The 26,556-nt window shown below is 56.9% G+C and overlaps 1 protein-coding gene across 2 annotated transcripts; it reads left to right on the forward strand.

Moving 5' to 3' along the window:
• The first annotated feature begins 11,130 nt into the window (after positions 1 to 11,130).
• On the forward strand, positions 11,131 to 25,123 carry SLC4A3 (solute carrier family 4 member 3). 2 transcript variants are annotated; one of them, XM_079924868.1, is made up of 23 exons: positions 11,131 to 11,464; positions 11,623 to 11,764; positions 12,095 to 12,260; positions 12,871 to 13,148; positions 13,306 to 13,421; positions 13,831 to 14,030; positions 15,646 to 15,794; positions 15,945 to 16,125; positions 16,602 to 16,737; positions 17,018 to 17,201; positions 17,615 to 17,714; positions 18,164 to 18,348; positions 19,023 to 19,248; positions 19,457 to 19,675; positions 19,984 to 20,132; positions 20,315 to 20,509; positions 20,936 to 21,154; positions 21,513 to 21,602; positions 22,130 to 22,296; positions 22,989 to 23,242; positions 23,565 to 23,734; positions 23,891 to 24,064; positions 24,702 to 25,122. In XM_079924868.1, exons 2-23 carry the CDS (start codon positions 11,714 to 11,716, stop codon positions 24,777 to 24,779), a joined length of 3,687 nt encoding a protein of 1,228 aa, XP_079780994.1. In that variant the 5' UTR covers positions 11,131 to 11,464; positions 11,623 to 11,713; the 3' UTR covers positions 24,780 to 25,122. The 2 variants fall into 2 exon arrangements, with proteins under 2 accessions (XP_079780994.1, XP_079780993.1); XM_079924867.1 differs by lacking the exons at positions 11,131 to 11,464; positions 11,623 to 11,764; positions 12,095 to 12,260; ... (1 more) ...; positions 13,306 to 13,421; positions 13,831 to 14,030 and adding an exon at positions 14,863 to 15,154 and having other exon boundaries at positions 24,702 to 25,123.
• The last annotated feature ends 1,433 nt before the right edge of the window (positions 25,124 to 26,556 follow it).

Here is a 26,556-nt window from a genome sequence, read left to right on the forward strand (position 1 = left end):
ACCACATTTGAAGTTTTTCTTTCCTCCAGAGTGTGGTGAGATGTTAGGAGAAGTATTAATTCATGGGTGGTTTTCACCCCTCCCAGCTGACTGGAGAGAACAAGATGCTGGGTCTTGCAGTTTTAAGTGAAAGGGCTAAGCTGTAAGAAGAGATGTGAAAGGGACCTTAACTAGATAAGAGGTCTGGAGCGGGAGAGGGGAGGGTTTTTAGAGAAGAGCATTAGAGGCAGTGTCGGTGCAGCTCCCCTGACGTTGGGGGGCTCTCAGGGCGGCGGGCCCTGTGCCTTGCTCCCTGTTTGGAATTAGGAAGGACAGTGACCTGTCAGATGCTCCCCAGGCCACCGGGGCAGATGGAGATATGGCAGTTGGGAAGGACCTGGAAGAATAGGGCTGGTGAATAAAAGCAAAAATAAATAAATGAGACCTAATTAAACTTAAAAGCTTTTGCACAGCAAAGGGAACCATAAACAAAATGAAAAGACAACTCTCAGAATGGGAGAAAATACTTGCAAACGAAGCAACCAACAAGGGATTAATCTCCAAAATATACAAACGGCTCATGCAGCTCAATATCAAAAAACAAACAACCCAATCCAAAAATGGGCAGAAAATCTAAATAGACATTTCTCCAAAGACATACAGTTGGCCAAAAAGCACATGAAGAGATGTTCAACATCACTAGTTATTAGAGAAATGCAAATCAGAACTACAATGAGGGGCTTCCCTGGTGGCGCAGTGGTTGAGAGTCCGCCTGCCGATGCAGGGGACACGGGTTCGTGCCCCAGTCCAGGAAGATCCCACATGCCGCGGAGCGGCTGGGCCTGTGAGCCGTGGCCGCTGAGCCTGCGCGCCCAGAGCCTGTGCTCCGCAACGGGAGAGGCCACAGCGAGAGGCCCGCGTACAGCAAAAAAAAAAAAAAAAAAACTACAATGAGGTATCACCTCACACTAGTCAGAATGGCCATCATCAAAAAAATCTACAAACAACAAATGCTGGAGAGGGTGTGGAGAAAAGGGAACCCTCCTACACTGTTGGTGGGAATGTAAATTGGTACAGCCACTATGGAGAACAGTATAGAGGGTCCTTAAAAAACTAAAAGTAGTGCTAACATATGATCCAGTAATCCCTCTCCTGGGCATATATCCAGAGAAGACCATGATTCAAAAAGATACAGGCACCCCAATGTTCACTGCAGCTCTATTTACAATAGCCAGGACATGGAAGCAACCTAAATGTCCATCAACAGATGAATGGATAAAGAAGATGTGGAACATATATACAGTGGAATATTACTCAGCCATAAAAAAGAACGAAATAATGCTATTTGCAGCAACATGGATGGACCTAGAGATTGTCATACTGAGTGAAGTAAGTCAGAGGAAGACAAATATCCTACCACTTTAATGTGGAATCTAAAAAAATGGTACAAATGAACTTATTTACAAAACAAATAAAGTCACAGGTGTAGAAAACAAACTTATGATTACCGGGGGGAAAGGGGTGGGGGGGGATAAATTGGGCGATTGGGATTGACATATACACACTACTATATGTAAAATAGATAACTAATAAGGACCTGCTGTATAACACAGGGAACTCTACTCAATACTCTGTAATGGCCTATATGGGAAAAGGATCTAAAAAAGAGTGGATATATGTACATGTATCACGGATTCACTTTGCTGTACAGCAGAAAGTAACACAACACTGTAAATCAGCTATACTCCAATAAAAAGTAAAAAAAAAAAAAACTGAGCAAGATCAAAAAAAAAAAATGAATAGGGCTGGTGACATTTGCTCAGACTTCTCTTGACTGGAGAAGGGAGGTGGCCCAGAAGATCCTGCAGGCCTGCAGTGGGGCCTGGAGATCAGCTGAGAGAGTGCTGCAGGGGTCACTTCAGGAGAGCGGGATAGGCCTGGCCCCCATGTGGGGAAGTGACCAAGTTAGACTTGAATTGATTGAGTTTAAATCACTGATTGGGCTGAGTTTATCAGAATGTTACCAGGCTGACTTTTCTGTCGGTTAGAAATGGGGACTCATCACGAAGATAAAGTTGAGTTTTAGAGGAAAAAGTTCTAGTTTTTTGCACACCTGAATTTGGGAGACCACTATGTTTCTGGAATTCCTATCTGTTACCTTTGGAAAGGTCAACACTGAGTGTTTGGAAGGTGTGGCCCTAGAGGGCAAGGGAAGTGGTTCTTTCACAGTGGTCTAGAGGGTGACTCCCTACCCCTGACTAGAGGCATTCAACTTAGGGTTCCCCAGGGAGGGATGTGTTCTGATAACTTAGGCCTCACTGTAAAGCTTTGTTTGGGGGAAGTCCAAGGCGGGGGGTGGCTCCTGGGACTGGGGGGCGGGGAGAAGACTTAAATCCTCCTGGGATCTTGTTCCACCCTTGACCCAGCCAGCCCTCTGCAAACCCTGGGCCCCGGCAGGATGGAACCGTGTGGGAAAGAATCAGTGCCACTGGAGGACAGTTAGCCTCAGGCCCTCCTCATGAAGGACTGAAAGTCCCATATCGAGGTCCCTGGATTCCAGGGAGGGAAAAGAACGGCTGGGCCCCAGCGGGGGAGAAGGCGTTAGGGTGTTTAGGGCCACTCTGAGCAGCTGTGCCTTTCCTGACCTCCGTGTGGGTCGGCTTTGTTCTTCTCCTGAAGCATGTGCATTGCATACTCATTCATAAACCCCGGGAATGGATGCATTTATTCATCCCTTCACTCCACAGAGATCAATAGGACACAGGCTCTATCGCAGAGTCCATTAGAGCATATGTCAGGGCCAAAGGTGTTCCCCAGTGGCTCATAAACTACTCCCTCGAAACAACTACATTCTCTGGGCCAGGACTGCAGGGAGGATGTGGTGGGGCCAGTATTTGAGGCTCCGTTAGAGATTTATAGAGGAACACCCCTAAATACTGATGAAGGTAACAACCTAACAGCTGTGGCTTAGTGAGCCCTTACTGTGTTCCATGCATTGTTCAAAGCATCTGATCTTCTCAAGTGTTTCTCCTGTTCCTCTGGTTGTAAGATACAGAGCCAATAAGCTCAAGAAAAGAACCCTGAGTGTATAGACATGACCCAGACCTGGAAGGCTGGCGCTGAGGCCCCAGAGACAGGTTTTTCCTGTCTCTTGGAGCCAGGTGGTTTCTCTCTCCCATCCCCAGCAGGGCCCAGGTCTGATCTGGCCGGAGAATGGGGAGGAAATTGTGTGAATCTTGGAACTGGCCGGAGAATGGGGAGGAAATTGTGTGACTCTTGGAACTGGCCAGTTGGGAAAAGCTGGCTGGGGTGGAGGGTCTCTCAGCGACAAGCCTCCTTCTGCAGGGGTGGAGGGGCCCAGAAAGGATGGTGCAGAGTTTCAGGAAATAAGTTCACCTACTTCTGTTTTGTGCGGAGCTGGCCTGAATTTTTAATTGAAGCAAATTAAAACTTCCCAAAAATATTAGTCCACTTTCTTGGCAGTGTGCACACCCCCCTTCCCCATCAGTGATTTTGCACCATCTGCAAACAAGAGCCTGTGCTGGTCCTGACAAAAGCCTTCCCCAGCCTCTGGCCCAGAGCTACCTTTCATGGAAGCCGGGCCCGTCAACAAGCACATTCCCAGAAGCCCCATCAGGTCATGGTCCGGATGGAGCAGAATAATCTCCAGTCATTTTAGGGTCATCTGAAAAGCCGTGTGAGGCTGGGGGACTTGAAAGAGGAGCTTCTTCCATTTCCTTGTGCTTAAAATCTCTGGGCACATCTTTGTTTTCTGTAACAATTCAACGAAGTCCTCTGCGCCCTTTGTCCTGAGGACGCTCTTTGTTTGGTGAGCCAGAGGACAGAGGTGCTGGTGTTGCCTGCCGAGGTCATTACCACTCCTGGGAGCGTCTGACCTTTAGCTCTGCACCCCACCTGGAGGAGTTGCCGGGACACACCTCCTCCTCAGACCCTGCTACATTCTGAGAAACTGGGGCTGCTTTGCCACTGACACTTGTGCACAGACGTCAGTCTGCAGGACTTGCCTTACACACCCTGGACTGACACCGGAGATCGATTTGTCCGCTCAGTCTGGCCTTTCCCCTCCAATGAGTGCCTATCGATTGCCTGTCTGGCCTTGGGCTTGCTGGCAGTGGAGGCCCAAGGCAGTGGAGGGAAAGGATTCATTCCCTGAAATTGCACATAACAACATATGTAGAAATAAGGTGGGAGGGGATAAAATATACATTCCTGTTTGCTCCTATTTGTGTAAATAAATTCTGGAGGGAATAAACAGATACTTGTGGTAGGGGATGAAGATGAGAACGAGGCAGAAGGGGGAGAGGGGTGGAATTGACTTTTATGCTTTATTTACTTTTTAGCTGAAAAGTATTTTAAAAAACTCTCAATGTGTTATGATTCAAAAATTATATTAAAAATTTATATGAAGCCCTGGGGGGCGGTCAGTGGCCCAACTGAGTGGTGTAAGCTTTGATTCCTAAGACTTTGGAAGAGGGGAACAGGTCAGCTTGAAGACCCATCCCTCTTTCTCAATGCGAGAGGGTCCATCTTTGCTGATGAATCATTTCATGAGGAGTGAGGGGTGACGTCCTTCTCTGTTGCCAAGATGCTGCGGTAGCTTCTAAGAAGACCCCGTCCAGATTGGTTAGCTGTGGCTGGAATTTCACGCGCCGTTCTGTGTGGCTGCTTTGCCCATCTCTGGGTGCATGCAGCATTTTGCATCCACCTAATCAAGAGTCAGTGTGTGTGATGGTCATATGGGAAAAGGCACAGGGGATTCAGACCCAAAAGATCCGGGATTATGGTTTAGTTTTGCATCTCACTATTTAACCACAAGCAAGCAACTTGCCCTTGCTGCTCTGTGGCTCCTTCATCTACAGTGAGGAGAGGAGACTAATCAATATCTTATCCAGGTCACCAAATTGTTGAGTGCAGTGATGTACATGGAAGCACTATGTGAATCATAAAGCAGTAAATAAATGCTGTTTTTAAAAACCCTGCCTGGGGGCTTCCCTGGTGGCGCAGTGGTTGAGAGTCCGCCTGCCGATGCAGGGGACATGTGTTCGTGCCCCGGTCCGGGAAGATCCCACATGCCGCGGAGCGGCTGGGCCCGTGAGCCATGGCCGCTGAGCCTGCGCGTCCGGAGCCTGTGCTCCGCAACGGGAGAGGCCACAACAGCGAGAGGCCCGCGTACCGCAAAAAAAGAAAAAAAGAAAAAAACAAAAAAACGAAAAAACCCTGCTTGTTTGTTATTACAACCTGCTATGTTGCCTAGAAATGCCCTTTGTAAGCGGAGAGGGAAAGCCTGCATCTTCCTGCCTGTGTGTTTATGAGTGGCTATTTCTCCAGTGTGCTTCAGAGGGAACCTCAGACACTGCTGGGGACGTAAGCAGACCATGGCATGCTTTCTTCTTGGCCCATCCTCAGTCATTTGATCATCTTGGACTCAGTGACTTCTACGCCCTCCACAAAAACATTCTTCAGTTTATTAGTTACTATAACTACTTGTGTACTCGCCTTCAATGCCACAGACATTACCGAGCTCCTAAAGTGTGCCAGCCTCTCTGTGAGAGGAGGGGGTGGGATATGAGGATGAACCAGACATGCTCTGGCTCTCAAGGAGGTGGAGGGAGTCCGTGGAGGGAGTGGGGGAAAAGCACCTTGGAGCTGGGTCATGAGGACAGGAAAGATTATGGAAAGAGACTATCATCCTAACAGCATTTTGGAGCATCTACTTTGTACTAATCATTTCATTGACATCATTGCACTTGGTACAACCTTGAGGGAAAAGTGTGATCTCTAGTTTACAGGGGAGAAAGCTGAGACTCAGGTTAAGCAAGGTGATTCTCACCAAGGGGATGCTGGATCTCCAACGCCGGCCCTTCTTCTCTTTCTCTGAAACCTTATTGCCTCTTAGACCTTCCAGGGTGCCTACCCTCTAGTCCTTTTCAATCTGCCCCCTTGTGGCACCAGGTTCCAGGGATACCGCATCCTACCACCATCCAGACCCTCAGCACCCAGATACCTGTGCAGATGCCAACCTTTCCTGCCACGGGGCCTTTCCCGAGCTCATCCTTCTGCCCGGGATGCTTCTCCTGCTTCCCCAACTCACCCCTCTTTGCATGGCTGATTCTTTCGTACCCTTCAGGTCTTAGCTTAATTGTCTCCTCTTTACAGAGCACATTCTTAACTCTGCTACATGAATGTTCCCTGTAAATGGGCTTCCCCCCGTGGCGCTTGCTGCATGTCATCATTATGATTTATGTTTTTGCTTGTTTGTTGTCTGTAAGCTGCCCCAGGGCAGGGACCATGTCAGATTTTCTTCACTGATGTATACCCAACACCTGGAGTAGAGTGTAGAGTGAGTGTGTGGGTCTCAGTTTACACACTTGGGAGTGAAAGAAACATTACAAACATTTTCAAAACAACCTTTTATTTCAAGCCCCCATTCCATGAGGTTGGCAGGACTCACTGACCTCCCCCCATCTCGGGGAACGGGGGGTAACCTCCTTCTGCTTTGCTGATCGGGGAGGGCAAAGGGTGGCTCCTCCACCCCTCCCTCCCCTCCTCAGTTTCTGGCCAAGACACTGAGGGTCTTGCTAACCTTTTCTTTTTCTTCCTCTGCGAGCCTCCCTGGGTTTCCTGAGACTTCGGCTCTGTATGAGCAAAAGGCAAAAAGGCTTGCTGGCTTTCCGTCCCACCCATTCCCCCCAAATGACAAAATCCAAAGCAGGCTAACTGTTTGGGCGGGGTTAGGGGAGAAGAAAGGACCTAGACTCATATGTCAAAATGTCACCCTAGCACAGATGAATCCATTCCTCTGGAGCTGAAAGGTGGGCTCCGCAGGGCGAGAGAAACTTCAAGGGCAGGCGGTGTTGTCCTGGGATTGGGTTTGTTTCAAAACTGAGTCCAGGCTTACTGATGGACACATGGATTATGACAGGATAAACCACTGCAGAGTAACAACAATAGTAAATAAGAAGAATGACATTTATTGAGCACATATTCTGTGCCAAGCATTGAACTGGCATTTATATACGGTATCTCTAACTCCAGAGTCTAGGCTTTTTATCAAAGCCACGTTACTTCTCTAGTAAAAATAAAATAAGGTCTTACTCACCATGAGGCCAGTCAACAGCATACGGCACTGGGTGCTCTCTTCTGGGAAACAGGGAGGAGGTACCGTTGGCAAGAAAGAATTCCAGGCCAGTCTCAGTGACAACCTGGGGCTACCTGAACCCACACCCTATCGTCTTCCAGAAACTCTTCAGCCTGCCAAGTTAGGATTATAATTGCAAAGATTGGTTCATTGGCCAAGGACTGTCAGAATCTACCCTGACGGAGTTAGATCTTGGATCTTTCTGTCTTCTTTGAATTGGCGTGGTTGGTATCTTCAGTTTGGCTGGAAGACTTACTGCGCTTTGAGATATAAGCCAACTTCTACTTATTTCAGGTGTGTACATTTCATCATTTTTCAAATCTCAAGTTACCTGAGGCTTTTGTGTCTCTGATTTGTAGTAATATTGAAACTAGCTTAGCGTTTATTGAGCACTTACTATGCGCCAGGCACTGGTCTGAGTGTTTCACACAGATGAACTCATGTCATCCTCTCAACAACTCTGTTCTTACTGCCATTTTGCAGATGGGGAATCTGAGGCCCATAGAGGGTGAATAACTTGCTCCAGGTCATGCAAGTATCAATGGCAGAGCTGGGCTAAGAACTTGTGCTGCTTGATCACTCCCCTATATGGCTTCTAGTAGCAAAGAGGAAGTCTCTTTAAAAAACTCATCCGCGGAGCGAGTGGTATATTTCAGTTTGTGCTCATGGCACGGAAAGTTTAACACTTGTGGGAAGGCACCAAGGCGTGGTGGGGGTGGGCACGGGGCGCTGTGGGTGTGTGGATAAACACGAGACATGAAGCCAGAAGCCCTTGGGTTCGGTCCTCCGTTATGCTGCCTATGAGCCTTGGACCTTGGCCAAGTCACTTAAACTTCCTGAGCCTCATTCTTCTCACCTGTCAAATGCAATTAAGATGCTCTACCTTAGGCTTCCCTGGTGGCGCAGTGGTTGAGAGTCCGCCTGCCGATGCAGGGGACATGGGTTCGTGCCCTGGTCCGGGAAGATCCCACATGCCACGGAGCGGCTGGGCCCGTGAGCCATGGCCGCTGAGCCTGCGCGTCCGGAGCCTGTGCTCCACAAAGGGAGAGGCCACAACAGTGAGAGGCCCGCGTACCGCAAAAAAAAAAAAAAAGATGCTCTACCTTAGAGGGTTGCTGTGAGCTCATGAGAATATGAATATTAAAGTGGCTTGTGCCGAAATTTAAGGTAATAAGATGATCATGGTTGTTATCTTTAGGACTGAAGGATGGAGTTGGTGAGGAATGACGTTGTAATAAGAGAGGCAGGGGTTACCCGGGCCTGCTAATAGGATATTCTCTCTCTTGCTCTCCCCCAGCTCCGTGACATTGGTACCATTAATGCCTGGTGCCTGTACAGCTCGTGCCCTGGACTCAGACCCCGTTTCTCTGATTCTATCAGTCAGGACGCCGAGCTGCAAACGGCAGCTACTCTAAGCTGGAAAGGAATTTATTAAAGGGAATAGTGAATATTAGGTGGTAGTTTGGGGAGGAAGAGAGAGCTGGGAATAATGAGCAGCCACATCACCAGAGCCTCTGTCTCCTATCATTGGGCAACAAAACCTCCACCACACACACACACACACACACACACACGCACACACACACACACGACATGCATACAGAGTGGCCATCCTTTGTGCATGCAAGGAGCACTCTTTTGTCATAGGAATGAAGACCTCATCGGGCACTTTCCGCAGGGGACTGACAATTACAGATGCACAGTGAAAAAGCCTCCCGGATGCCAGCAGATCTGAGTGGGAATAACGAAGGCACACACTGCTGTCTAATAGGATGAGTTGGTATGAAACAACTGGGGCCATCAGCATCTCTTTCTCCACCCTGGAAGGAGAGATGAGCATGGGTGTCTAGAGATCCTTTGAGGGGAGATTTCACTCCATCTCACTCCCCAGGGGTTAGGGGATAGAGGAAGGGGCTTGCAAAGCTAGAGATCAAAGCTGCTGACTGGGCATGGGGTGGGGGGACTCCCCAACTGGGAAGAGAATGGGACTCTGAGGACCCCAGGAAGACGAGGCTTGGGCTCAGGCTGTTTCCTGGGGAGGGTGGGGCCTCAGAGGGATGAGTCGGGTGGTAAGGCATCAATGTCCAGGACCCAGGCTGGCAAGACCCTCCCCAGGCTGTCTTGGTATTAAAGCAGGTGCTGTCCGACTTTACAGGCTAGAAGACAGGGACGGGGGCCATGAGCAGGACAAAGGTGTCAAAGGTAGACTGAAGGTCAGAGAGCCCTGGGAAAGGTTCCCAATTGGGGAACTCCAAGTCTCCTGTGTGTCTCTGAGCAAGGGCATGCCCTGCCGAAACGCTCAAGGTAGAGACTTGGAACCGCGTTACCTAGCTCAGAGCGATAAGGGATTGGGCCGTGTATTAGTGTGCTAGGGCTGCTGTAACAAAGGTCCACGAACAGAGCAGCCTAAACAACAGAAATCTGTTGTCTCACAGTTCTGGAGGCCGGAAGTCTGAGATCAAGATGCCAGCAGGGCCCTGTTCCCTCTGAAGGCCCAAGGGAAGGATCTGTTCCAAGCCTCTCTCTCAGCCTCTGGTAGTTCCTGGGCTCGTGGCAGCACAACTCCAATCTTCACACTGGTGTTCTCCCTGAGTATGTCTGTGTCCATATTTCCCCTTTTTAGAAGGACACCATTCATATTGGGAAAGGAGCCCACCCCACCCCACCCCAGTATGACCTCATTTCCAAATAAGGTCACCTTCGGAGGTACTGGGGGTTGGGATTTCAACCTATGAACTGGTGGCGTGTGTGTGTGTGTGTGTGTGTGTGTGTGTGTGTGTGTGTGTGTGTGTGTGTGTGTGTGTGTGTGTGTGTGTGTGTGGTGGAGAGGGACACACAATTCAACCCATAACAGATGGGTCTCACATCCTGAGTTTTGGGGCACAATTCACACACTCTACTTACACACAGCTGGCCTTATGGTTCATGCTCTGCACACCCTTTGAGACGGGGAGGCCGAGCACATCTCTTTCCCTGAAAGAGGCTTGGAGCGGTAAACGGCTGTGGCTGGGACATACACCCATGATGCCCTGTCAGCAGCCAGCTTCCCAGCTGTGACCATGGCAGGGTAACAAGGCTCCATGAATCTCTGTTGTGGTGAAGCCAGGATGAGTATGGAGAGGGCCCAGCACGGGGCTGCGGGTGCAAAGCCAAGGGCTCAGCAGATACTAGCTGCCTTCCCCTCTTCCCCCTGACGGCTCCGAACGTAGAGAATCTTCCCTCAGGTTGAGCTGAGACCCAGGTGAGGACAGGGCTGGGAGAGGGTAAATTACATGCCCAAGGTCACAGGGTTAAACCTCTTCCCCACACAGAGACCATCGTGTCCAGCATCCTGTCATCCCCTGCCCCTCCCCCCCCCCCCGCCCCCACCGGGGCAGGCGTTGGTTTCTCTCTCCTGGGCCTGGCCCCTCTCCTACCCAGCAGCTCCACCCTGGGTTCTCCCCCAGCATCCTCCTAAGTTCTCCTCAGGATTCAGGGACATGACTCCACCAGCTATTATGAGGGGTTGTTAGGGACATGGCATGCTCAGTTTCAGCGAGACCCCCAGAAGGTCAAATTGGGATCCAGTCGTTCCTTCCAAACACCTTTGCCCTTGGAAAAGGAGATGTGACCTAGGGGGGTGGAGGAGGGGGAGAGGGTGTAGAAACTGAGGTGCAGAATCTTAGAGCTGGATGGAACTTCGGAACACCCCGTTTCCAGGCCCCTCTGGCTACGTTGAGGAAACCGAGGCCAGGGAGGTAACTGCCAAGGTCAAATGTTGGGCGCTGCCTGGTGGCAGAAGCCAGGCATCTGAGGCTATACCGGAACCGAAGGGACAGGTGGTGGGTGTTCCCGTAGGCCTGCGTGCTCAGTTCCCAAGATTGGAGGGGCTGGCGTCTGCGGAGGGGTCGCCTCCACGGCTCTTGCGGGGAGAGGAGGCTAAAAGGAAGGTGGTGCGTGCATCTGGGGATTGTGGGAGTGGAGGGCGGCGCACCCGCCTTCGGCAACGCGTGGGGCGCCGGAGAAGGGATTGCGGGGCAGGTGGGGTCCTGCGGGGGCCCACGCGTGGGGGCCGGGCCGGCCGGGGCGGGGTGAGTCACCGCCCGCCCGCTCCCATTGTGCGGCCCGGCGGCGGCGGCGGCGGCGGAGCTGCGGAGCCGAGCGAGAGGAGGTGGAGCCGCGGGCTGCGGGCTCCGGCGCCTGCGTCCGCCCAGCCCGCCAGGCTCGCTGCCGCCGCGGGCGCCCCCAGGCCGTCCGGCCCTGCGCAGCGACAGGCCCCGGGGCGAGCGCGGGAAGGAGATGGGGCGCGGCGGTCGGCCCGAGCCCCGCACGCTCCGGAGCCCCGAGGTACCGCAGGGCGGGGCGGGGAGCGGCGGGCCGGGCCCCGGGGCATCCCGGGCGCGGCGGGGCCTCGATGGGCGCTCGGGCGGGCGGGGGATCCAGCTCCGGGGAGGGGGAGGGGGGGGCGGCCGCGCGAGGCTCCTGACCCCGCCCTCCTCCCCCAGGGCTCCCCATTAGGTCCGCGCAGCGCCCTCTTCTCACCCGGGTCACGGGTCCCTCAGTGAGTCAAAGTCCCCCCAAGCCGCCTCTCCGGACATGGCCAATGGAGTGATTCCGCCGCCCGGGGGCGCCTCCCCCCTACCCCAGGTGACTGACGCTCGCGGGGGTGGGAGAAGAGGAGGGGGAGGGACCTCAAGGAGGATAGGGGGGTCTTCTGGTCGACCCTGGGACCCCCAGATCCAGGGGTAGAGCTGGGCGGGAGATACGGAGAAAGAGGGGGTCTTTTGGTATTTCTCGGGTCTGTTGCCCCCTCTCCTCCCAAGCCCTGGAAGCCTGGGAGGTTGACCCCAGCCTGGGCCACAGGGAGTAGAAGACGAGTCTGCTGGTCTCCCCCATCTCCACCTAGGGCTTGGAGTTGGGGTGGGTGTGTGGCGTTCATGCGTCAGGGTTCCTTAGAAGAGGCTGTTGGGTTTGCAGGTCCGGGTGCCCTTGGAGGAGCCCCCTCTGAGTCCAGACATGGAGGAGGAGGATGATGACTTGGGCAAGACCTTGGCTGTGAGCAGGTTTGGGGACCTCATCAACAAGCCCCCGGCCTGGGACCCCAAGAAGCCCAGCCGCAGCTACAGCGAGCGGGACTTTGAGTGTGGGTAGCCTGGGGACCCCTAGTGTGGCCGCCCTCACCGCCATCACCTTCATTGCCACCATCACCGTGCTCACCACTGGCTTGGTCACCCGGTGTCATCTTATGCTGGATGCTGTGCTGGATGCTGTGCTGGGCCACCATGCCATGTTAAGTCATCCTGCCTCACTTACCCATCACCTGTCTGCCTGCTAGGGGAGCTGAGCCCCAGACACAGGGGAGATGTAGGGAGATGGGCCTGAGGCCTTCCTTGGTGACCTTCATCTTCCTCAAGGCTCTGTCATACCTCTGGCCCTGCTCTCGTCTCTCTGCCACCTCTCCTCCCCTCCTTAGCTCTGCTGACTCTACCTTTCCCTTCCTTGCTGTGTCCTGTCCTCTCATCCCCGCATCCTCCCTGTCACAACCTCCCCTCTCCATCACTCCATCCCCCCGACTCTACCAGGCCTTCCCAATGACAGGCTATGGGTACAGGTGTTGGGGGGAGCCTGACTCTGGAGGAAGGACTAGGGTGCCCTTGTTTGAGGCCTTGAGCTAGAATAAGGCATGCGTCCCTAGGGTGGTGAGGGGCCCCCTTCTGCTGTGGGGGCCCCAACCAGCTCTCCTGCACCCCCAGTTCACCGGCACACATCCCACCACACCCACCACCCGCTCTCGGTGCGCCTGCCTCCACCCCACAAGCTGCGGCGACTGCCCGCCACCTCTGCCCGGCAAACCAGGAGGAAGAGGAAGAAGGAGAGAACCTCTGCTCCCCCCTCTGAGGGGACCCCTCCCATCCAGGAGGAGGGGGGAGCCGGAGTGGATGAGGAGGAGGAAGAGGAGGAGGAAGAGGAAGAGGAGTCTGAGGCAGAGCCTGTAGAACCTCCACCCGCAGGGTCCCCACCCAAAGCAAAGGTAAGGTCTGTCCCCAGGGAGGGCTGGCTGCTCAGGGAGAGGAGGGGAGGCCTGGAGGGGGGAGGGGAGGCCCGGCAGGGTTGGGGGAGGCGGGGCTGAGTGGGGTATTGGGGCTGAGTCAGGGCAGGGACCCAGGTCACACGGGGTTTATCCACAGTTCTCCATTGGAAGTGACGAGGACGACAGTCCCGGCCTCTCGGGGAGGGCCGCCTTCACCAAGCCCCTGCCCGCGGTGGGCCCGCGCTCCGACAAGAGCCCCCAGCACTCGGTCAGGTACTGGCCTCCAGCCCAGCCGAGAGCAGGTCCCAGGCTCCTTCCTGACCCCAGTGGAGAAGCTAGGAGGAAAGGAGGCGGGGCGGAGGAGCCGGGGAGGGCGTGCCCCTTCTCTGCATGATTGGCAAGGAGGAGAGCACCAGAGGGCGGGCAGGGAGAGTCCTCCAGGAGAGAGAGGGTGTCTGGGTGAAAAGGAGGATGGGGACAAAGAGGAACTGGGGACCAGTGCAACGGGGGCAGGAAGGTAGAGGTAAGCTTTTCTCTCTGCTCAGGAGGAGCCTGTGTGTAGTCCCCAGGGGGCCTCTCCAGGCCCTGCCCCAAGCTGGGGGAGGGCAGAGGAACCCCCTCTCCTGGCCCACCTCCACCGAGGGTCCCTGCCAGTTTCAAGGCTGCCGTGTTGCCTCCTCAGCTCCCCTAGTCCCCGGGCCCGGGTCTCCCGAGTCGCCGGAGAGAAGAGTCGGCCACGGAGCCCGTCAGCCAGCTATGACCTGCGGGAACGGCTATGCCCAGGCAGTGCCCTGGGCAGCCCGGGTGGCCCGGAGCAGCAGGTGCCCACTGATGAGGCGGAGGCCCAGATGCTGGGCTCCGCGGACCTGGACGACATGAAGAGTGAGTGACACCCACTTCCAGGGGTGCCCAGCCTGTGAGGGACCTTGGAGAGGCTCTGTGTTCTCCCCCACCCAGGGCTGAGCTCCTCTGCGGTATCCCTGTCTGCTGGAATGTGGCCAGTGATGGGGAACTCACTACCTAACCAAGCCATGCCTCGGGTGCCAGAGCTGAGACTTCCCCTCATGATGCCTTTGCCCTTCCGTCCTGGTTGTGTCCTCTGAGTCACCCCTGGAATAAGGCAGCCCTTTTTCCACACGACGTTTGGAGACATCATTGTACCCCCCCTCCTCCGACGCTCCTCTTCTCGGGGCAAACTCTTTTTACCCGCTTGGAACCAGGGCCCTGAGTCCCAGCCACTCCACCAGGCCCTGCCTCTCCCTGTGTCAGGAGCCTCCTACTCCCATCACACCACCCTCGGCCGGGCCTGGCTGTGATCTCGGCACGTTCCTTCCGTCTTATCAGTGCCCTGGTTTCTGTGCCACCTGTCCGCACCCATGGGGCTCTGTGCCCAGCCAGGGGCATCACCGACCCCGCCCTCCTCCCCCTTGGAACCACAGTGTGTGCAGGGGTGGGGTGGGAGGGGGGAGGGCTCTGAGTGCAATACGTCATGGAAAGTTGCCAGGGCCTGAGGACAGGGACAGGAACAATCCGATGGCAGCAGCAGCAGCAGCGGCGGTGGCAGCAGCGGTGGGATGGGGGGTGGTCAGGGGGAGGGCGTGTTTACAGACCTAGGGTGCAGGCTGGAAGCAGCAGGGAGCAGGCCTGGGGACCTGGGGAGTCGGGGTCAGGAGGCCCGGCCATCTTCAAGCTCTGGTTGGACCAAGACCACTGCTGACCAGGCTCCTGCCTCTCAGGAGAGCCGGGGCTCTAGGAAGGAACAGGGGCTGAGGCCTTGGCCATCTGGGGAATGATGAGCCCGCTGGAGGAGGTCACAGAGCCCAACAGGGCACTGAGCCCTGGGCCCGGGGACGCTGAGGGTCAGAGCCCTCAGAGGGCTCCAGCCCCCAGCCCTCGAGACTCGCTGGCCTCAGAGGACTTAGAGATGTTTGTGCTGGACCTTGAGGACTATGACCTGTGGGAATCCATCAGGGGCCAGCTGAGCCCCATGGTGGGCGGACCAGCTTGTGAGTAACTGGGCTGCTGGCCTTCCCCCAGCTGTGGGCCTGGAAGGGGCAGATGGGAAGGAAGGGAGAGAAGCTCTGCCTGAGTCCGTCTGGATGTGTACCCATGGGGGAGTACACATGGGTGCCGAGGGGCACAGGGAAGGTGCCGAGGGTGCGGGGCCTGGTGACTTAATGTGGGTCCTGGCACTGCCGAGTAAGAGGCAGTGGCCGTGACCGGGGCTGTGGACTGAGTTGGGAGTCTGCCTTTTTACTGTGGCTTAACCAGTCTCCCTGTGTGACTTTGGACTAGTCCTTTCCCCTCTCTGGGCCTCAGTCTCCTTATGTATGAAATGGCCCAGCTGGACGATATGGTTTTGTCGGCATGGTCCCTGGGTGACTGTGGCACCCCCCCCCACCCCGAGTAGAATGGCTGGGCAGAGCTGGAGGGGCTGGCAATGACCCCGAGGCCCTGAGCTGGAACCCTGGGACTGCCAAGCCCATCTTCTCCGCAGGTCACCGGCTGGAGGACAACCCTGGCGTGCGCCGGCACCTGGTAAAGAAGCCGTCTCGGATGCAGGGCGGGAGGGGCAGCCCCAGTGGCCTGGCCCCCATCCTGCGCAGGAAGAAGAAGAAGCAGCAGCTGGACCGGAGGCCTCATGAGGTACCAGGCCCCGAGGAAGTGGGCCTTTGGATTCTTCTCGCCTCTCCTCCCCCCTTCTCCCTCCCTCCCTGCCTGGCCCATCGCCATGTCCCCAGGACAGCCGGTCCCACCTGGCGGCTCCCAGGCCTTCACCCTTGGCGCCCACCCCAGGTGTTTGTGGAGCTGAATGAGCTGATGCTGGACCGCAGCCAGGAGCCCCACTGGCGGGAGACGGCTCGCTGGATCAAGTTTGAAGAGGATGTGGAGGAAGAGACGGAGCGCTGGGGGAAGCCGCACGTGGCCTCGCTCTCCTTCCGCAGCCTGCTGGAGCTCCGGAGGACCATCGCCCACGGTAGGGGCCCTGCAGACCTGTCCCGAGAGCCGCAGGCCCTCTTCACAAACCACAGAGCTCGGCCTGTGCTGGGCTGCCCAGCTCCAGGGACTGCTCCCTGGAGCCCTGGGGCCAGGTGAGGTCTGGCTGCCACTCTGAGGACATGGGGTCCAGCTGCCTGCACAGCCATAAGCTCTGAGGGGTGGGACTGCCCAGGTACCTAGCACTGTACCTGGGGCACAGCAGGTATCTGCCCACATGCAGTAAATCAACAGATGACCCCCTCTCTGGGCAAGGAGGGGCTGTGCCCTCACCCCGTGCTCTCTTTTTGCATCCTCTCGGGCTGGGCTGTGGCCACATGGAGCTGTGTATGCACCTGGGCACATCAGATGCTTGGCTCACCCAGCATGTCTGCCTGCCCTTGGGGAGCAAGCCGCTGGGGGGTGGTTTTTTTCTATCTGACGGGACCGTGCTCCCTCCCCTGACTGTGCCCCCAGGAGCTGCCCTCCTGGACCTGGAGCAGACCACTCTGCCAGGCATCGCACACCTCGTGGTGGAGACCATGATTGTGTCTGACCAGATCCGGCCGGAGGACAGGGCCAGTGTCCTTCGCACCCTGCTGCTGAAACACAGGTGCCAGGGTGGGGCGCCTGGGAGGGCGCCTTCAGGTTCAGCTGCCTTCCAGGAGCACAGACTCTACTGAGTGGCTCTCGAGCCTCTGCTTGAATACCCCAAATGATGGGGAGCTCATTCCTTCTTTATCTTTGGACAGTACCAACCGTTAGAAAGTTCCTTCTTACATTGAGGCAAAAAGGATGGAGGCCCTGACCCTCCGTTTCTCATTTCCTCATGACCTCAGGCCACCAAGGGGCTGTCTTCCTAACCTGCCTTGCCCCCTCTGCCCTCTCCCCAGCCATCCCAATGATGACAAGGACAGTGGCTTCTTTCCCCGAAATGCGTCCAGTTCCAGCGTGAACTCGGTCCTAGGGAATCATCACCCAACCCCCAGCCATGGCCCCGATGGTGCAGTGCCTACCGTGGCTGATGACCTGGGGGAGCCAGCCCCACTCTGGCCTCATGACCCTGAGGCCAAGGAGGTCAGTCACCTTGCTCTGACCTGGGCTGGGGGATGAGGAGGGCTTCCAGTTTCAGTGGAGGCCACGGATGGCTTCATTGAGTGGGTCAGGAAGGTTGGTTGCCGGGCACCATACTAGGGATGTGGGGGACATACATTCAGGAGGGACCCCTGCCCTGGAGAAACAGAAATTTTAAAGGGGATGACGGGGCAGACCCAGGGGAGCCATTTAAACAAGGTAAGGCTGAGATGGAGGAGGGTCCAGATCCTGCTGTGGGGCACTTCACCAATAGTCTCCACCCTGGCTGGGGACGGAGAAAGCAGGGCCCAGATCCAGGGGTTGGTGGGCAGAGTCCAGGCCTGGAACAAGGGATGGGAGGGCCTGCCATGGCCTCCGGTCTGGGTCCCAGCCCTATTCCAGTTCTGCGTCCTCAGAAGCCCCTCCACATGCCTGGGGGAGATGGTCACCGGGGGAAAAGCCTGAAGCTGCTGGAGAAGATCCCTGAAGATGCTGAGGCTACTGTTGTGCTCGTGGGTAAGGAGGGCTGGGCCCTGGGGGCATGTGGGCTACAGGGCGTGGATGCCCCCACCATGGTCTGCTTGTCTTGAGCTCTGGCCTGCAGGCTGCCTCGTCCATCCCCAACCAGGCCCCCACCTTGCCCCTGGTCTTTCTCTCAACCCATCTTCCCTAATCCTCTGCCTGCTTCCCATCCAGTTTTCTGCTATCTTGGATTGCTTCTAGTCCATATAACACTGTTGTGAGAATTAGGAAAAAGCACCCCTTCCTCAATACCCTTGATTTCCATCTGCTGGTAAATTGTAATAAATGTACAGACATATAAGCAAATAGGGCTTCTTTAGATTGGGGTTTCTTTGTGCAGTGCACAACCTGCTCAACTGTACATCATGACCCCAGATATCCCCCCAGGGCCTGCCTTGACTGCTCCCCTTTGCCCAGCACCCTGTGCCTTTCTGTCCCCCCAGGCTGTGTGCCTTTCTTGGAGCAGCCAGCGGCAGCCTTTGTGCGCCTGAACGAAGCTGTACTCTTGGAGTCTGTGCTTGAGGTCCCCGTGCCGGTTCGCTTTCTCTTCGTGATGCTGGGGCCCGGCCACACCAGCACTGACTATCACGAGCTTGGGCGCTCTATTGCCACCCTCATGTCTGACAAGGTGGGTCCGGCAGCCCCCAGGCTGGGCGTTCTAGGCCTGTTCCCCTGAGCCCTGCTTGTTCTCTGTCCCACGCGCTGCCCCCAGTGGTATCCATGGGTACAGGGGTGCTAGTGGCCCTTCGGGGTGGAGGCAGCGCTCTGGAGTGGTGGAGGGAGGGGTGAGCTGAGGGGGAAAAGGGAGCCTTGGGCTGGGGCTATGGGAGGGGACAGGGAGGTGGATGCCGGAACGAAGAAGCCCAGACGCTGAAGCTTTGGATGTGACATGAGACTCGAAAGGGAAGCTGGACTTGGACAGGAGGGTCCTCTAGCCAGGGGTGATGTTCGAAATATTTCCCAACCAACAGGATGTGGGCACTCTCCAGTGAGGATGGAGATTGGATTGGTAACGCTATGCCAGGCGTCATCCCTTCAGTTGTTGCATTGTGGAAAAGTCTGGAGGCTCCCAGGGGAAGAGCGCGGGCAGTCATGGGGGTTTGGGAGGTGTTCAGGGCCGTGGCTGCCTGCCGGCCAGCAGGGACATGAGCCAGAGTTTTGACAAGTGGACTGGACCTGTGGATGTGGCTGAACGTCCACCTTGCCTCTGGGTCTCTGATGGCCCAACACCTCCTCCCCGAAGCGCCCCCTCCCAGGGCCTCCCTGGGCTGTGGGCTCAGTCCCTGGCTTTCCTGCCTCCAGCTATTCCACGATGCTGCCTATCAGGCGGATGACAGGCAGGACCTCCTGAGCGCCATCAGCGAGTTCCTGGACGGCAGCATCGTGATCCCCCCGTCCGAGGTGGAGGGCCGAGACCTGCTGCGCTCCGTGGCTGCCTTCCAGCGCGAGCTGCTCAGGAAGCGGCGGGAGCGGGAGCAGACCAAAGTTGAGATGACCACCCAGGGCGGCTACGTGGCCCCTGGGAAAGGTCAGACCCTTTGGGGCCCGGAGCCCCCTGAACCTATGCCCCCTCCGCGGCTCCCACGGCTCTGACCCCAGCCCCATCCCGACTCTTGAGCCCTGCACGTCAGCTTCCAATCCCTGACCCAGGTTTCTGCACTGCGTCCCAGGCTGGGAAGGATTGGGCCCAGGGCCTGCTCCAAGCACGAGGTTCCAGCAGCCTCTTGTTCCCCCAGAGCTGGCGATGGACTTAGGGGGCTCCGAGGTGCCCCCTGACGACGACCCCCTGCTGCGCACTGGCTCGGTGTTTGGGGGGCTTGTCCGGGACGTGAAGCGCCGGTACCCGCACTACCCTAGCGACCTGCGGGACGCCCTGCACTCCCAGTGCGTGGCTGCCGTGCTCTTCATCTACTTCGCCGCCCTCAGTCCCGCCATCACCTTCGGGGGGCTGCTAGGTGAGGGGCGGGAGGAGAGGTGAGGGGGCTCACTGTCATCTGCAGGGTTGCTGGGTCAGGGTGTCCCAGTGGTCACTTCTGGGATGACAGTAAAGTGAGAGGGGGTGGGTGCAAGGGGTGGGAGATCTGGGGTGGGGGGCTGGTGGTGAGAGGCAGGAGGGCTGAGAGTGGTGAGGGTCCCTAGCTACCACTCTGGGGAGCTGCTCCATTTTTCTTGGGTCCCCAGGTTAGGGGAAACTAGACGAGAAAGAGGGGCCAGGTAGAAAGAGCCAGGCCAGGGCCGTCCCACTGACCCTCGCCCGCCCCAGGGGAGAAGACAGAAGGACTGATGGGTGTGTCTGAGCTGATCGTGTCCACGGCTGTACTTGGTGTCCTCTTCTCTCTGCTGGGGGCCCAGCCGCTGCTTGTGGTCGGCTTCTCGGGGCCACTGCTCGTCTTCGAAGAAGCCTTCTTCAAGGTGACAGCCACCCTGCCCCTCCCCAGGGCTCACCTGCTCCACCCTGTGCCCCTGGCCCAGGGCATGGGCCCCTGCGGTCTTTCCCCCTCCTCTCCCTCGGGGTGCACCTCCTGCCCGTCCCGTGGGGCCCCGAGGGCCGGGTCAGATGGCTGTGGTGACCGCCTCTCTCTCCCGCCCTCCAGTTCTGCCGAGCCCAGGGCCTGGAGTACCTCACAGGCCGGGTGTGGGTTGGCCTCTGGCTGGTGGTCTTTGTTCTTGCCCTGGTGGCCGCGGAAGGCAGCTTCCTGGTCCGCTACATCTCACCCTTCACCCAGGAGATCTTCGCCTTCCTCATCTCTCTCATTTTCATCTATGAGACCTTCCACAAGCTCTACAAGGTGGGCCCTGAGAGGTCTTGGGGGGGTGGGTGTAGGTGGGGGCTGGGCAGCACCCTGGGAAGGAGAGCCTGGGGGGAGGAGGGACGAGGAGGAAGGCTCTGTAGGCTGTGGGCCTGGGGGTTGAGGACGCCCTAGGGCTACGTCTGAGCTGAAGGGCAGGGAGTCAAACCCAGAGGTTTGAAGTCCAGGATTCACCTGAACAGGTGTGGGACGGAAAGGGGGCGTTGTCAGGGCTACGGGTCTGGGGTCCTTGGGTCACTGTATGTAGAGGAAGGGCGTCTGTGGGTGAGATGGAGCTGCATGTCCTGTGTTATGTTGCCCGGTCAGGTGTGGGAGGGGCCAGCCCTCTCCCTCACAGGTGTACTGATGCTATGAAATCAGGCACCTGCCCAGGTGAGCACTAGGGCAACCTCGTAACCCACACAGGTGTTCACGGAGCACCCACTGCTGCCATTCTACCCCCCTGCGGGAGCCCTGGCTTCTGAGCTGGACCTGAATGTGAGTGCCCTGCCGCCCACCGAGGGGCCGCCGGGCCCCAGGAACCAACCCAACACGGCTCTGCTGTCCCTCATCCTCATGCTCGGGACCTTCCTCATTGCCTTCTTCCTGCGCAAGTTCAGAAACAGCCGCTTCCTGGGTGGCAAGGTGCGTGGCCGGCGGGAGTAGGGCCTGTGGACCCCCTGTGGGTGTCCCTCGGTTCCTGCTGTCTCTGCCAGGCTCCGCTCGAGAGAGGGGCTGTCCCCTTCTCCCGGTCATGGGAGACCTCATCCAAGTCTGTGCAGCCTCTGCCCCTGTCTGAAGCCTCAGAGAGGTGTAATCAGGAGAGGAATGCTCTCCTGGGCTGGGCTGGGCTGGCACCTGTGGGGTTTAAAGGGACAGGTCAGGGGACCTCTGGCTCCTGCTCAGGCCCAAGAGGGGTCCGGGTAAAAAACCCCCATGTTAGTTTCCTGACCCTCCGCTCCATCCACCTTTTGCTCCCTTTCCCTCATTGGCCCCTCTCAAGGCTCGCCGTATCATCGGGGACTTCGGCATCCCCATCTCCATTCTGGTGATGGTCCTGGTGGATTACTCCATTACAGACACCTACACACAGGTGAGTGAGTCCCGACCCCCTCTGGCAGCCGGTTCTCACCCCAGGGCCTTGAGAGGCAGGCCATAACATGTCCCCATTGCGCCAGCAGCCGGTCAGGGCTGGAACCCAGCTTTCCTAGTGGAATGGCTACGTGCTGGGGCTGCACAGGGGTGGGTGGGCTGGGGGTTTCAGAAGCAGCTGTGTGGTCCAGCTGAGGAGGCCGGCCAGGGAGTCTGGGGCTGTGTGTGACGCTTAGTCAGGACTCCTGGAGGAGCAGGTGTGGGACTGGGGGGGCAGAATGACAGGTGCCCCTGCAGCAGGTCTCCTGGCAGCTCCGGGGCTCAGGGAGAAGGTATATCATTTCCTCATTCGCTGCCAGACCCCTTGGAGGAACAGTGACTTTGGAGGATACAAAACTGATTTTCCCCAAACCTGTTCACACCCACATTCCCTGGAGTCCTGGTACTGGAGACACAGAGCTGGGTGGGAGCAGCTGCTACGTGGAGTTGCTAGCGGCCCTGAACCCGGTCTTCCTTCTGGTCATGCAGAAGCTGACGGTGCCCACGGGACTCTCAGTGACCTCCCCCCATAAGCGCACATGGTTCATCCCGCCCCTGGGTAGCGCCCGTCCTTTCCCGCCCTGGATGATGGTGGCAGCCGCCGTGCCCGCCCTCCTGGTCCTCATCCTGATCTTCATGGAGACACAGATCACCGCGTGAGAGGGCTGGGGGCGGGGCGGGGAGCCGTGGGATTGGCGGCCAGAGGGTGTCCGTGGGCCTGGGGCGTGGTTTCCCCGTTGTGCTTTTTTTTTTTTTTTTTTTTTTTTTTTTGCGGTACGCGGGCCTCTTACTGTCGCGGCCTCTCCCGTTGCGGAGCACAGGCTCTGGACGCGCAGGCTCAGCGGCCATGGCTCACGGGCCCAGCTGCTCCGCGGCACGTGGGATCCTCCCGGACCGGGGCACGAACCCGCGTTCCTTGCATCGGCAGGCGGACTCTCAACCACTGCGCCGCCAGGGAAGTCCCCCCGTGGTGCTTTGACATGATATCTGTCTGTTACCACCACCACTTGCAGGGTGGCACTTGACAGTCCTCAGAAAACCCTGGCAGCATTTTCTCTCAGTGACGCTCACATGTGTCTCATTTTGGTTAAACCACAATGATGTGGTGAGAGCTGGCATCTGGCTTTTGTGGTGTTTTAAGTATCCACAGTATGGGAATTTGCCTCAGATTTGCTTAAATATGAGAACTTCAATTTGAGAACTTGAAAGAGGAAGCGGGCAGGTCCTGGGAGAGTTCTGCTCTGCATGTCCTGTCCCCTCTACACCGTCCCTGCTGTGAGTGCCTGACCCTGTCGCTGGCCACCCCCCCGCCCCCGACTCACCCCCGCTTCCCATCCTCTCCCCGCAGGCTCATTGTCAGCCAGAAGGCGCGGAGGCTGCTCAAAGGCTCCGGCTTCCACCTGGACCTGCTTCTCATCGGCTCCCTGGGTGGGCTCTGTGGCTTGTTTGGGTTGCCCTGGCTCACGGCCGCCACCGTCCGCTCGGTCACCCACGTGAACGCGCTGACCGTTATGCGCACTGCCATTGCTCCCGGCGAGAAGCCCCAGATCCAGGAGGTGCGGGAGCAGCGGGTCACTGGAGTGCTCATCGCCAGCCTCGTGGGTGAGAGCGCCCACCTTGCACGGCCCCGGTCCCCACCCCCCAGACTTGCGTTCTTGGACCTTAAATCCTTTCTCCATCCCAGGCTTGACCCAGATCCCTTCTGAGTTTCCAAACGCATCGTGACTAGCCCCTGCTCTGACCCCCAGACCTGCTTCTTGACACTCCATGTGCCTTTTTGCTTGAGCCCTTTCTTGGCTCTCTGTCCTGTTGCATCTTCTCTTGGTCACAGTGATGAGGCCCGGCTCATCTCCTCCCCACCAGGCCCTTCCATCCTCACGGGGGCTGCCTGAGGGGTCACGTAGGTGTGTGTCACCTCCTCCAGGCCTGTCCATTGTCATGGGGGCTGTGCTGCGCCGGATCCCACTGGCTGTGCTCTTTGGGATTTTCCTGTACATGGGGGTCACATCGCTGTCTGGCATCCAGCTGTCCCAGCGTCTGTTGCTCATACTCATGCCAGCAAAACACCATCCCGAACAGCCCTATGTGACCAAGGTAGGGCCAGGAGGCACAGAGGTGGGGCGACGGGGTGATGGGGAGCGGCGGGAGGGCCGAGGGATCTCTGGGCTGGAGATGGACTCTGAAGGATAAGCTGGGACCTGGGGACCCGAGTTCCTAGAGATGTGGTGAGACCTGACGCCTGTTCCCCAGGTGAAGACCTGGCGGATGCACCTGTTCACGTGCATCCAGCTGGGCTGCATCGCGCTGCTCTGGGTGGTCAAGTCCACGGCGGCCTCGCTCGCCTTTCCCTTCCTGCTGCTGCTCACGGTGCCCCTGAGGCGTTGCCTCCTGCCCCGGCTCTTCCAGGACAGGGAGCTACAGGCGGTAAGGGAAGGCGCTTGGGGCAGTCTTAGGGGCTCGGGCCCTGGGTGCCAGTCTTTGCTGTTGTGTGACCACAGACAAATTACCTAACGTTCCGAAATCTCATTTTCATCTGTATGACGGGGCTACTAATAGATTCTCCCTTATAGGATCGTGGTGAGGATTAAACACAGTTCCAGGTAAAGCAATGAGAACGGTGCCTTGGTGTGAGAGAGGCACAGGGCTGCTGTAGACAGCTGTGTCCTGAACAAAGGCACACAGCTGAGGGATGAGCGGGCGTGGGGTGGTGCTGAGATCCATTCTGAGCCCTGTTTTTGTCAGCTAGAGGAAGGGACATCTTTTTGAAAATCCTCCGCCCACGCACAGTGTACAAAGGTACCACAGGAGCTCAGAGCCCCAGGAAAGTGCTTCTGTGTGGTAGCTGCTATCATCATTATTATTATTAGGAGGTATCGCTGGGGGGTGACCTCAAGGTTTTGGCCAGAGGGAAGTGCTTCAACCTGGGGCCACAGTCCCTGTAGACAGTGAGGCTTGGAGAGGTCTAGGGGCAGTGAGGGCTGCCGGCCCAAGGAGGAGCTGGGGAGCGGAAGGCGGTGAGTCCACTTCCCGGCCTCTCCCAACCTTCTGCTCCCTTTTGCAGCTGGACTCTGAAGATGCTGAACCAAACTTTGATGAGGACGGCCAGGATGAGTACAACGAGCTGCACATGCCCGTGTGATCCTCCACCATGGTGCCCCTTGGAGACCCCGACACCTTAGTGATTGACACCAGGCCCCAGTCAGAGCCCAGCCCTAGGGCCAGCGGGCTCGTCATGACCCAGAGATGTGCCTGGAACCACTACTGATGCCACGACTAGAGTGGCCCCCTGACTCTGCCCTGGGCACTGACCTCGTCTCACCCAGGCCCTTTCACAGACCAGACCGGCACAGGCTTTGAGCTCATTATAACCACACTCCTTGTCTTGTGTCTGCCTCACTTTCTTGGTTCCATCTCTGGTTTCTCGGGTCATACTTATCCATCTGGAATTGGAAGAATTCTATTTTCAGGGTCGTCCAAATCAGGGAGAGTTTTGAGGCAAGGACAGAATTCTTGGAGGAAAGGGAGAGAATCAAGACCACAGAAGGTCAGAGCTGGATCTTATCAGCACCCCCTCGACCCCCCCCCGCCCAAGTACAGTTGAGGAGCTGGAGGCTCAAGGTCTGGCTCAAGGTCACACGCTGTTAATCCAGCCCCTGCTTAGAAGGGGGAGGTTGGGGGATGGGAGGGGGAGGAGGTTGCTCTGCTTTAGCCACTAGGGAAATCAGAGCGTCCCAATGGCTGTGGGGCTACAGAGGGGAATGGAAAATATTTATTTTCTTTTCCTGATCCTTGGCAGTCCAAAGGGCAGGGACAGGAGCTGCCCAATCCCCTAGACGCCAGGGTCGTGCTGGCTTTGGGGTCCCTGGACCATTTTAGAGTCTCCAGGCTTAGAAGAGAGGCAGTTCTGGGATTCCTGAGGCCACTCCTTGCGTGCAACAGTCTTTGTTACGCCAGAAATAACCTGGGAGGCCTTGCAGAGGGTGCAAACTGGGAGCCCATTTCGTCACAGTTGCTAGGCAACCAGCTGCGTGTTTGAGCGTCTGTCCCTGTGTTGCCCTCTGGTGGCCGCTCTCTCACTGCAGGCTCTGTCTGGACTGGGCCCGGGTAACACTGCCACCTGGTGGACCCGCTATGATCAAAGATCGCATTCAAGCACATTTAGTTCCTCATTGGGATGCAAGCGGGTGGGGCAGAGAGGTTCCATGGACTTACAAAGCCCTGGGCAGCTCTGAGCATCCAGTGCCAGGATGCCTCAACCCTACGTTACCCATTTACTCTGGAGGTGGCCCAAGTTCTTCCTTACCTTTCCCCAGGTTCCTCCCAGGTGTTCAGGCCAACGGCTAGAGCCCTGAAGTTGGTCAAGAGAGAAGGGACAGATTGCTGTGAGGCTATTTGTTTTGTTCATAAGGAAGAGACGTGCCCCTCCAGCTGTCCTGGATTGTCATTCAGATTTAAGTATTTCAGTCCAGTCGGCCGCTTCGGTCTCTGGCGCCGCGATAGCCTCCAACTGCATCTGGCCTCTGACTGATCCTCCTGGCCTACATGAAGGCAAGATTCCTTTTCCCTTAGATTGGCCAAGGCCAGGTGGAATTTCAGAGTAACTTAGCCAAGGAGCAAAGTGAAGGTCAAACACAAAAAACTAGAACACAGACGTGTGCAGAGAAGATTCCAAACGCAGAGATGGCAGGGGCCACACGTGTAGATAGGCGTGGCTGAGAAGCTTTGCACGCAGGACTCTGTTCCTCTTCTGAGCCCTAAATCAGGTTGCCTGGTCCCCCCATCGGGGCCTTGGTGTGGGCGGACTTCCCTGTTGGGTCTGTGGGATGCTGAGACCCCACGGGAAAGAACCTGCTTCTTCCAGAGCCCCTGAGAGAAAGTAGTGACCTGAGCCCTGAAGACTCGGCTCTACATTGGAC

The sequence above is a fragment of the Stenella coeruleoalba genome, assembly GCF_951394435.1.
Source record: "Stenella coeruleoalba genome assembly, chromosome: 6".
Lineage (NCBI taxonomy): Eukaryota > Metazoa > Chordata > Mammalia > Artiodactyla > Delphinidae > Stenella > Stenella coeruleoalba.

What these genes read in the sequence shown, in the direction of transcription:
- SLC4A3 (XM_079924868.1), top strand. Translation starts at nt 11,714, where the DNA reads ATGGCCAATGGAGTGATTCCGCCGCCCGGGGGCGCCTCCCCCCTACCC. An exon ending in CACCTTCGGGGGGCTGCTAG is followed by an intron (nt 19,676 to 19,983) that starts GTGAGGGGCGGG and finishes CGCCCGCCCCAG; the next exon opens with GGGAGAAGACAGAAGGACTG. An exon ending in TCGAAGAAGCCTTCTTCAAG is followed by an intron (nt 20,133 to 20,314) that starts GTGACAGCCACC and finishes CCCGCCCTCCAG; the next exon opens with TTCTGCCGAGCCCAGGGCCT.